We start from the raw sequence: 12,495 nt of genomic DNA on the forward strand, positions 1-12,495 counted from the left end.
AACCGCGAGGCTACTGCTGTGTGGAAAAAAGAAGACTGGAGGGGAACCCCTGCTGGCTGCAGGGTTGGTGCCATTCTGGGCTTGCCCAGTAGGGGCCAGTCAAAGTTCTAGAAACTTTGATAGAAGTTTTCCGTGATTGGGCTCCAGCCTGATGATGTCACCCATATGTGAGGACTACGATCCTGCTTGTCCTGTGAGAATATTAGTGATTGAAGAACGGTCCTGAATTCTGGTAGGTTTAGGAATGGTTTTAGTCTCTTGAGTATTGAGAGCTTGTAGAATCCTCCCTGGCGATTGAAACAGACCACTGTCGATGCATTGTCCAACATCACGTGAATCGCTCGATTCTGCGGCATGTGGCTGAACTGCAAGCATGCCAGCCATACCACCCGGGCCTCCAGGCAATTGATATTCCTGCGGGAGTCTTCAGCATTCTAGTGCCCTTGGGCTGTTAACCCCAGACAGTGAGCCCCCAACTGTGGAGATTTGCATCTGTTGTAAGTACAAACAGGCTGGAGAGAACAAGGGAACTCCCTCTCTGATGATCCTCCTACAACCACCACTGGAGGCGGGAGCAGATTTCCATCAGCAAGTGGATCCGAACTGCATAACCCTGAGAATGCGGGTTCCAACAAGATAGCAGAGAGCGCTGAAGAGGATGCATGTGTGCCCTTGCTCACAGCATCACTTCCAGGGTAGCTGCCAAACTGAGTACCTGTAGGTAGGACACCGTCTGGCATATGGTGTTCATCAACTGATGCACTTGAGACATCAATCTCTGGATCCGAACTTCTAGTAGGAAAAAAACCACTCTGTCCTGTCCTGTGTTGAACAAGATCCCCAGATACTCTGACTGGGATGGCTGAAGATTGCTCTTGGTCAGGTTCACCACCCAACCTAGCTCCTGCAATAAGGAAATCACCTTGTGTATCACCAGGCAGCTCTCTTCCTGAGACTTGGTCCAATCAGCCAGTTGTCCAAATACCAGTGCACCAGGATTCCTTCTTTTCGCATGGCCACCGCTACTACCATCATAATCTTGAAAAATGTTCTGGGAGTGATGGCAAGACCAAAAGGCAGCATCCAAAACTGATAATGGTGCCCCAACACTGCAAAGTGTAGAAAGCATTGGTGGTCCAATCGGATGGTAATATGAAGGTAAATCTCTGACAGATCCAAGGAAGTCAGAAATTCCGACTGCATCATTATTACAGATCATAAGGTTTCCATTCAAAAACGAGTCACCTTCAAGTGACTGTTGACCCTCTTGAGATCCAAGATGGAACGAAGGAGCCCTCCTCCTTTGCACAACAAAATAAATGGAATATCGCCCCATACTTTGAGATGTGGGCATCAGAATTACAGCCCTCAGTATGAGGAGCCTTTGAAGCGTGAACTCTACAGCCTGTTTCTTCTGCGGGGAGTGGCAAGGGGACACCATGAACATGTCCTGAGGAATACTGCAAAATTCCAGTGCACGCCCTTCATATAATCACCTCCAGGACCCACTGGTCTGACATGATCTCAACCCACCTCCAATAACAGAGAGAAGCATCCCCCTATTTCCTGTTGCAAAAGGTGAGTTGGCAAACCTTCATTGGGAAGCTCGGAAAGGTCCACCACCCGAGCCCATTCCTCACTTGGGCTGCAGAGGACGAAAGGACTGAGACCTACCGAAAGGCAGAGTCTGCTGAAAGATCGTTCCTTCTGTAGGGACAAAAAAGCCTGGAATCCCAGAAACAACCCCTCACCGGAGACTCTCCCCACTTACCGACCGGTTTCTCCAACACTCTCTCCAACACTCTCTTACCAAGATGCCTTTAAAAGGCATCTTGGTAAGACTGGCTTTGGAAGCTGACCAATTTTGCAACCAGGGTTGATGCCTGGCTGCTAATCACCAAAGTTACACCTCTGGCTGAAGGCCAAACCAAATCACAGCCTGCGTCTGCTAAAAAGGCAGTAGCAGGCTCCATAACCGCTCTGGAATTCCTTCCAGACTCAACCTTCTGAAAGAGAAGCAGACAAGATCTCACCACTAAGGCAGAACATGATGGAATCTGTAAATTCATCATCACCATCACCTCAAAGGCTTGCTTAAGAATAACCTCAATCCTATCATATACATCATTCAAGACCGCTCCTCCCTCTATGGGGGATAGTCATCTGCTTAGACATGGCACATACCAGAACATTCACTCTGGGGAAAAAGCAAACCCTCTCTCAACCAGATCAAGGGAGTAGAGGTCTTCCAATGTCCAACCCCCCTTTAAAATTTGCCTCTGGGGCATCCCATTCCAGACCTATCAATTCCCAGATGGCACACATCACTGGGAAAAATCAAGAGGCTTTACATAAAGAAACCAAAATGGGATTCTTCCTATGATCTGACATAGCTAGGTATTCCTGGTTCGGATGCTTTTTCAAGGTCTGGGAAATCAGGGATGGCAGTTCATCTCTATGCAAAAACTGCAACATGGTTCACAATACGGTTCCAGCCCTGGAGGAATTTCCCCATCTTCGAGGGAATTCGATCAACCTAGTCATCAGTGCCAACCTGTTGGGAACACAGGTGCTTAAGCATAGTCTGGAAGAGAGAGGACCACCAGCTGAGAGCCCAACCAGACAGAAATGGAGGAAGTGGAGAACTGCACCTGAAGAAAAGCTTGTAAGCTTTGAAAAAATTCCACCCAAGAAAAAGCAGCCTGGTCCAGACCAAGCCCAGAAGGAACTGGAGCTGGTCCCATAGAACTCCCATACCAGCGGAAGAGTCAGTCAATGAAGAACAGAGATCTGGCATCCCCTCAGTCAAGGCCATGACTAATCCATGATCAGAATGGGAAAAGCAAGGCTTAGCAAAATACAAGGAAGACAACTCTCCCTGAAGGTCTGTGCAGCACAGACACAGGTTGGAAGCCAGGTCAGAATGAGAATACCTAATATGACAAGCAACACAAATAGGAAGATGCTTAGGCTTCTTGCTTACCAGCGCCATTGCTGCAGTAAACGTGTCTGAACAGCTCATGCTCAAAAATGAAATATACCCAAAAAATAAGCACCTGAAGAAAGCATGGCAAGACACATGCAAACCTGTGCGCCAAGCTAAAAATAAAGTTCATGAGCATAAAAAGTGCGCCCAAAAACAGCTGACACTATGCACACCAGCCTATAGGGGGCACCAGGAAAAGCACAAGAGTGCACGAAAACAGCCACTACAGCATGAAAGAAAGCAAGCCTAAGTGAGTGGCCTAGCCCACAGGGGGCTGCTCAACCCATCAGGCTGCCCAGTTCCCCAACCCCAAATGGGGGCAGGAACAAACATCAGCATGGCACACTGAGAATGGAGACTGGAGGAAGTCCTGCAACCCCTCTCTCTGATTCAGGTAAGACTTTTTTTTTTTAAACAAAAAAACAAACAAAAAAAAACCCACACACTTACCTGAGCTCAGCGCTTACCGGTTGAGTAGAAAGACTGTCTCCAGCTGCCATGCCGATGTTTGCTCCCGCTCCTGTTGGGGCTGGGGAACTGGGCAGGCTGATGGGTTGAGCAGCCCCTGTGGGCTAGGCCACTCACTTAAGCTTTCTTCTTTCATGCAGTGTGGTGGGCCGCAGTGGCCGTTTTTGTGCTTTTCCTGGTGCCCCCTATAGGCCGGTGTGTGCAGTGTGTTAGCTCAGTTTTTGGGCGCACTTTTTACACTCATGAACTGTGTTTAGCTTGGCGCACAGGTTTGCATGTGCCTTGCCATGCTTTCTTCTAGGCATATTTTGTTTTTGAGCACGAGCCATTCCAACACAAGTTTACTGCAGCGATGGCCTGGTAAGCAAGAAGCCTAGGCATCTTCCTATTTGTGTTGCCTCTCATATTAGGGATTCTCAGCCTGACCTGGCTTTCAACCAGAGGAAAGGGCATCTGCCATCACTGCTGCACTCTGCCTCCTGCACCTGCTGCCTTTCAGCTGAACTAGTAGCTAAGTCCAAGCTACTAGACCAAGGCACACCTCTTGAAGGACCACGGAAAACTCAACTGGGGAGGGACCTTTAGATATCATGCAGGAGAGCAGGGCTCTCTTCTCCTGAATTTAGAGTTTCTCCTTTCAAAAAGCTCAAAGCAATCCCCATAGGGTGATGCATGTCCATCTGTTGGAGACAGAATACTGGCAGGCTGGGGTCACTGCAGGATTATGTATACTGTGATGTCAACTTGCTCCGACTCCATCTGCTGGCAGAGGAGCATAAACCCAATGGTCCTGCATCTGTCTACACGCTAGGAAAATAAACTTTCTTCTGGCCCAATATTTTCCTGAGGAAAAAAAAAAATTATCCCCCCCCAAAACACACACTTTTGGTAGCATTTAAATATGCTGTTTGTGTGGCTGCAGAAGCAGTGAGCCATGGTAGAATAAATTTTTTGAAGAAAAATAGCAAGTTTAAAAGTAAAAAATAGAGGAGAGTATATGTCTGTGCTTTAGCTTGGACAAGACAGAGGTGGCTCACAAGGCAACTCCCATATGCTCAGTACACCTCAAAGCTGTAAAGCTTTGAGAGCGCTCTGTTCGGTGCTGCTGGACGACATCACCCACATGAAATAGCTAATTCAGGCTACTTATCAACAGAAGACACAGAACCAGTATCCACTGGATTTCAGACTCCCCTCATCCCAGGGATAAAGCCAGATAAGGCCCACCAAGCCTCTTGCTCATCACTATCCTACCAGGACAGGATTGCATTAGGTGCAATTTTGTCCAACACCACAACCAGTTGAAGGATTGCATCTCTGCCATATGCTGGAAATAAATACCAAGACATTGCAGGTGGCTCATTTCCCTATAAAAAGGGATGACATCAGCAAATAGCTTTCCCCCGCCCCCTCTGCCTCCATCTGTTGGTAGGGGAGCAATACCTACTTGTCTGAACTGATCTGGTAGTATAATAAGAAAACATTTATACACACAGCTCTATTAGAGGAAAAATAAAACTAACTAAAAATAGGGACAATAACTTAAAAAGATGTTTAAAGGAAGAACTGTCATCCACTACAACTATAAGCATATAGGTACTTGAAAGCAAAAATAGTCTAACGCCAATCAAATGACATTTTCTAAACTTTATACCATATTTTATCATCTAGTCCACAAAGTGCCAGGTTATTCAGTGTCTTCAATGATATCCCCCATCTTTGCATTCAGTCAAAAATAAAATTGAGAAGTTACTACTTACCTGAATTTCCTTTCCTCTAATGAAGGCAGGCCAAGCCCCACAAGTGGGTTGTGCACCTCTACCGGCAGATGGAGACCGAATAAGAGCAGACATCAAGGACATGTAGCCTTGCCCCAACATCAGCCCATCAGTATTCCCTGAAAAAGCAAAAAACTATGGACAAACTGATTATAATTGAACATGACTTAACATTCAACCACTTATGCTTCCAACCAACAGGGAACATTGAGCTCAGACAAAGAATTAACCTTCACTAAAGGGACCAGTTAAGACTTACCAGTCCTCCAAAAACAGGAACACTCTGCAATGTCTGCACCTGAAGGGCAAACCAAAGGCAAAAATCGGCAGCAGAGGGAGGGTCGGGGATTGGCCTGCCTTCATTAAAGGAAAGGAAATTAAGTAATTTCTCCTTCCTCTTCATTCAGGCAGACCAATCCCCGCGAGTGGGATGTACCAAAGCTACTCCTGAATAGAGCAGGAGCCTGCCTGTGGTCCAGGCAACATCTCCCATGCCCAAATGTCCAAGCGGTAATGCTTGGAAAAGGTGTATTAAAGCCACCACATCGCTGCTCAGCAAATAGACAGGAGGCAATCTAATCTCCACCCACGATGCCACCTGAGCCCTTGTGAAACAGTCTGATCTGCTTCAGCAAAAGAATCCTAGCATCCACATAGGGTACCATGATCACTTCCTTAACCCAATGGGCTTTAGTTGCCCGCATCGCTGGTTCACCTTATTTGCCTTCACCATGGAGCATAAACAGACTTCCTGTCAGATTTAGAAACCTCCAAGTACTGCATCAGATGGCACTTGACATCCAAGGCACGCAAAAAACTATTTTCACTCATCTCTATTCCTGTCCAGCATGGGCAGAGAAATAGACCAATTCAAATGACACTCCAAATAAACACTTTCAGCAAAAAGAAAGGCACAGTCTGAATCTGTACTGCCCCTGGAGTCACACGCAGAAACAGTTCAAGGCAAAAAAGAGCCTGCAACTCTGAAACCAGATGTGTTGAAAAGATTGCCAGTAGAAAAACTGTCAAGGAAAGTAGCTTCAAGGAGAGGCTACAGAGCCAATGAAAGGTAGGACCCGCCAAGAAATCCAAGACCAGATTAAGGTTCCACAAAGGCACCAGTAGCGCAAGGTATGACTTAACTTCCTTCAAAAACCAGGACACATTTGGATGGGATGACAAAAAGCCCACCATTTACACTGCCTCTATAACGAGAGCACCTTCAAATGTGTTGAGGGCAAGTCTTAAGTAATCTTTCCTGCAAAGATTCCAAAATTAATAAGAATTCCCACCTTGAGAAGCTGAGAACTTCTCTCCTCACACCAGGCCAGAAATGTAGAAAATATCTTAGAACAGAGCAAAGTGGAAATCACTGCAGCAGAATAGCCATGCTTCAACTACTGAGCCCTCTCAAGGACAAATTGTAACAAAAAAAAAAAAATAGACCTGGATCATGTAGAATGGTTCCCTGCCACAGCTGATCCTTCCAGGGCAGCAACCTGAGAGGACTGCCCACCAATAGCCTCAGCAGACTGGCTTGTAATTTTTCTAATGATCCTGCTTATCAGCGGCCATTGCGGGAAAGCATAGCACCCTTTCCCGCGGCCATACCTGAACAAGAGCACTGATATCCAAAGCTTTCATACCCCTTCTGTGACTGAAGAACCGTGGAACTTTCGTATTGGTTGAGTTTGCCAGCAAATCCAGAGATGGGCAACCCCAGTGTGCCACTATGAGTTGAAAGGCTTTGTCAGACATCTCCCAGTCTCCTGGGTCCAAGCTCTGTCTGCTGAGAAAAAATTGGCTCTCACATTGTCCCTTCCGGCAACTTGAGAGTTTGGCTGTGTATGTTGCTCTGCCCATTTCATGAACACATCTGATGATTGATGTAAGCCACAGTCATCACATTGTCTGACATCCTGATTGCCCAAGCCTCTAGATACTCTGTGAACCTAAAGCATGCCAGCCGAACCGCACATGCTTCCAGTCGATTGATGCTCCACTGTGATGGAATAGCAGCCTGTAATTTCTTGCAACTTGAGGACAAGAATAAACAGCCTTCATGTCCAACAGCCTCTTTAAAGGTAAAAGGTAGTCTCCACTGCCACCTTCTGAAGGGAATTGCAGGGAGAAACCATAAAGGCATCCGGAGTAATGCAAAGAAACGCCAGAGAATAGCCTTATCACTTCCAGGACCCACTGGTCCTACATGATCCGGACCCACCTCTGATAAAATGAGATATGCCCACCCATCTCCTGCCCTTTCATTGTGAAGATCGGGATGCTCTGTTCCTGGAGCCCATGTTCTTCAGAGGTTTTCTGGGCCAAAAGGACCAAAACCTACCGAAAGGTTAAGACCTCCAAGTAGATGTTTCCCTATAGGAACGAAAACACCTATTCTCTAGCGCAGCACCTTGCCCCAAATAGGACACTATGCCAGTCTCTTATCCTCTGGCAAATGAGGGACCTGCGATTCCCTTCCATCGATTTGCTATTTTCTCCAACTCACTGCCAAATAAAAGAAAAGAACCCGTAAAGGATACCCTTGTGAGACTGGACTTAGAAATTGTGTCTGCCAACCAGTTTCGCAGCCACAGCAGATGCCCATCCACTATCACGGAAACCACTCCTCTGGCAGCAGTGCAAACAAGGTCACTGCCCACATCAGCTAATAAGACTGCTCCATCACTGCTCTGCTCTTCGACCCCACTCCAGTCTCCTGAGAGTCAGACTAGGCCGAGCCACCAGGGAGCAACAAGAGGCAATTTGCAAAATTGCCATGGCCTCAAAGGCCTGCTTAATGATAGGAGATTTAAAGCTATCCTAATCTTTTAGAGCTGCCTCTCCTTCCACCAGAATGGTGGTCCACTTGGTCACAGAACACACTAGCAAATCTTTCGAAATACTCAACTGTTCCTTTGCCACCAGATCCAAAGGGTACAGACCCACCAAAGTGCATCCCCATTTAAAGTTTGCTTCTGGAGTGATCCATTCAAGGTCAATCAACTCTGGAATCACATCCAAGAGGGGAAAGAAACAAAAACACTTTGCATAGAGTGACCAACACTCAGAATCACTCCCAGCCACACAAAGTGAGGTACCAAACTCAGCAACTCGCCTCTATGAAAGAAACAGAGCAGAGTTCTATTGGCTCTAAATCTGGGGGAATTTCCTCCTCTTCCCACAAATTGTCATCAGTCATCCTTATCCACATCCTCCTGAACATCTTAAGGGACCACCGCACTGCAGCGCTTGCATGTGGTGGCAAACAACCGGGAATCCTGAGTACATGACCCAGATTTCAAAAGGTATTGCCATCTCTGTAGGGTGACCCTGCAGAAAGGTTTGTAGTCCCTGGAAAAATTCAACCCAGGAAAAAGGAGGATGGGTCCATATCAGGCCCCATAGGCTCTAATCTGACATCCTCTGACTGAACATCCCCAGAAGACATCTGACAGAGTTAACTGAAGAAGGGTACATCCTTGTGTTGCTTTCAGCTCCAATCCCCCGTCCGAGGAGATGTACCAGAATCAGGAAAATCACTGAGCATTCAGGTAGCTGATACAGACTCGCAGAATTCCCTGGCTATACTGCCTGTATACGGCAAGCAGCACAGATCGCTAAGCGCTTAGACTTTTGTCACTGGCGCCATACTGCCTCCTCTTTCTTGTGCATCAAAATAATATACATACTCAAGTACGCATTTAAGGATGCTCACGCTCAGTATGTGCCCAAGTCAGCACTCAGTACACGGTCTAGCCAGCGCACAATACGCATGCAAGCAGGTGCTCACTATGTGTTGATGTGCAAGTCAACCTCACTACACTGCTGTGCAGCAAGAGGGTGCACATGAAAGCACACAAAACATGCTGCCATGGCCTACCACACGGCCTTGCCAAAAGCTGCTCAACCCGCTGAGCCTGCGCCGCCTCCATACCTCATTAAACTCCCTAGAGATGTGAGGGAGAAGAGAAAGACACCAACCACTCATGCTGAGTGCAGAAGACCCAGTCAGGAAGGAATAGGGGAAATGAAACCTCCCTACTCTTTCTCATTTGTATTTATTTTTTACCTGAGCTCAGCCCTCCCTGGCTGAATGCACAATTGGGTCTCCAGCTACTGGGGGGAGGGGGGGGGGGGGGAGGAGAAGAACAAAAGCCTTCACTGCTGATCTTCCGTTCTTCAACCCCTTCGCTTTTTATCCCCACCTGAAAGGTTGCTGGACAATAGGCATTCAACTGAGGGTGGAACCCACCGGTATCACCTCAGGAGTTCAAACAGCACTATTAAAATTTTTTTTTGTTAATTTCCCCCTTTTTCACCATCTGCTGCTGGAGACGGAGAATACTAGTAAGCTGATGTCGGGGCAGAGTTATATGTACATGACTTCAGCTTTTACTCCCTCTCCATCTGCTGGTAGAGATGTACAACCCACTTGTGGGGATTGGCCTGCCTGAATACAGAGGAAAGTAATGTTTTTTCCTACACTCCTTCTTTGGACTATGTTTACATGTAACAGATATACTTTTCATGCTTCAGTTACATAATCACTATTATACAGTAACAAAATCGTACCTGCTTATTCGCCTTCAGAACAGTTCTTAAAGTGGCTATCTGTTCCCTCTTGGTGCTCAACAAAGACTTGAGTTTCATGATTTCCTCTACCAGTGCCTCCTTGTCCTTTTCCAGCTCAGAGGCAATGGAATCCATGGATGTACGGTGCCATGAGAGTGCAATGGCTCCTTGCAGGTGACTGATCTGGTCCTTGACAATTGCTATCAGATGTGTGATATTCATTGGCTCCTTGGCCACATCCCCACCATAGTCTGATCCAAGCGGAGAGCATGGGCTGCCCATGAGAGATTGCTCAAGACCATTGTCTCCTACTAGCTCTGTATCTGGATTAAGCAAAACCTTTCCTAAGAAATCGGAAGATTTCCTTTTCCTGAGCTGGACTCTGGAACCTTTCCCCTCTTTGTAGTAATCCAGCATCACTCGGTTGGGTGTCAAGTTGTTGCACATGCAAACATGGTGATACAGGTTGGCTAGTTCCTCCATAAATGACATCAGTTCATCTTGAGCCATACTCAGTTTACCCTGAAAATCTGAAAAGAGTTTTCTGGAAGTCTTCAGTTCCTCCTCTAATTCAGCAAGGATCTCCCGATCATTCTTCCCTGCCTGTACATAGAATTTGATTTTCTCAGCTAATTCTTCAGATTCAGCCTGCCACCCTTCCTTTTCTTTTTGATATTTTGCTTCAAAATCAAGATACTTTTGGCGGATCTCATGCAGCTCAGCCCGCAGCTGGATGATCTCGCCATTGGCTGTGTCATAGGTGCACTCAAAATTCCCCAGGCTTGAACTTGGTGTCATATCACACCCCTGCTTGTTATCATACAGCAATCTTAGCTCACCACGGTCCTTGAACTGCTGAAGGACTTTCATTTGTTGCATCAGCTGGCTATTCTGTTCTTGCTGCATAGACAGAGCCTCCTTCGCCATATCTAGCTGCGTCTGCAGCTCCTGCATCTCTGTCAACAAGGAGGATTTCTCATGGTCAACCTAACAACAAAAGACAATTGTGCTTTAACGTTTGCATCAATAAAGCGGCCATTAACTGACCTTTTGCAATCATGAAATAGGCTGCCACACAGCCAATGGCGACAAGTCTATAAAAATCAGTACAGAAAAAACTGTGAAAGGAGATCTTTTAGGGGTGGTAGTGAAGAAATACCAATATTGTCTCAAGTGACAATATTTTTAAAGCTGTGGGAGAAGTTAATGAAGTCTATTGCAGAAGGTATGCAAGAACAAACATATGGCTAGAGCTATACAGACTACTCCATGAAAAAAGGCAGTCCCTTATTTTATAACAGATTAATGCCCTGCAATTATAATAGCAGGAAAGCAGCAGTATCAGCTTCACTCAGACCTCATGCTATTAGTGTGTGAAATGGCACCACAGAACTAGTCTTTAAAATAATGCTTCCCAAAGCTGTCTTGGTAAATACACAGTCAGTTGGATTTTCAAGATATTGCGAATATCTCCTGCATATTCATATTTCCATATACTAGGTATTTAGTATTTGCAAATTTACCTCCTGCATATTCATTAAGGCAATCCTAAAAATCCAACTGGCTGTGGAGTAACCAGGACAGTTTTAGGAAGCCCTGCTTTTAAAAGTAATTCTTCTCATAGCATTTGATATCACACCTTGCTTTGTTTACTATAGTTTTAAAACGTATCCCTGTATTTTGTGCGCGCATACACACTCAGGTATGTCTAGATGTTATATGCCACATATAAATTCAACTTTTATTGCAGAAAAATATGCAAGTGCACGACAAGCTTTATTGAACAGATTTAATCTTTTATATAATTGCATACAAATGTGTAGGTAGATACATGTTCTGTTTCCATAGGCAAACATTTTTTCTGAATTGCTGCTGGTGCAGAACCATTTATAAGCAAGTTAAAATGTGTCACTTGTATATTATCAGTATGCTCCAGCAGCATGCATGCCCCACCTAGTTTAAAAAAAAAAAATAGTACTTTCATGTCGTTAAGTGGCATCTTCTGTTCCTGTAATGGGATTTATTTTCTGACACCGCTTTCATATGTAATAGCAATTTATTATTAGAAAGATGCCAAGACTCATATTACATAAGAAAAAGTTTTATTTAGAAGGAATGCATGGGGCAGGTGTTTTCATTGGAGAAGTGTATTAAGTTTAGGTTCCTCTGCAGTTTTGACATTTCATAAAGCTTAACTCCCCCCCCCCTCCCATTCTACTGTAACCAGCTACCAAAAATCTGACACAAAAGTGGGGGTGGTAGATGGTACTCTAAATTAAATATTTTATTGAATTATGTAATCCACAGCAAATACTATACCATACTACACAATGCAAAGGAAAAAAAGCCACTTCATTATTTGTCAAATTTTATAAAAAAAAAAAAAAAAAAAAAAAAGACTAAGAAAATAAAGAGATAGAACTTTTTTTTTCCTGTACCATGCTACAAGCCAAGTCCTGTGGTTCCAGTCTTGCATGTGAGTACAGGCACCAGTAGTGAACTCTCACACCCTCTACTGGTCTTCAAGTTTAATGCACTTCAAACTGGCAGTACAGGATTGAGCACAGATTAAAAAAATAGAGTTTAGTGTCCTGTGATCCATCACCTTTCGTAAGTCAGTGCAGTACCTTCAGAAGAAGGCAGAAATGTTTTTAGTGTTCATACTTAACCTTATCCATACCTCTGAAA

General features: G+C 45.2%; 1 protein-coding gene across 1 annotated transcript in view; it reads right to left on the reverse strand.

The window, feature by feature from the left end:
- Positions 1-12,495, reverse strand: part of LOC115095665 (protein bicaudal D homolog 2-like) — an 86,954-nt gene that overhangs the window by 38,497 nt on the left and 35,962 nt on the right. The window contains exon 7 of the mRNA XM_029609686.1: positions 9,808-10,794. Coding sequence (XP_029465546.1) covers positions 9,808-10,794 — 987 coding nt within the window. The remainder of the gene's footprint in view (positions 1-9,807; positions 10,795-12,495) is intronic.

This window comes from Rhinatrema bivittatum, chromosome 1 (genome assembly GCF_901001135.1).
Source record: "Rhinatrema bivittatum chromosome 1, aRhiBiv1.1, whole genome shotgun sequence".
NCBI classification, from domain to species: Eukaryota; Metazoa; Chordata; class Amphibia; order Gymnophiona; family Rhinatrematidae; genus Rhinatrema; species Rhinatrema bivittatum.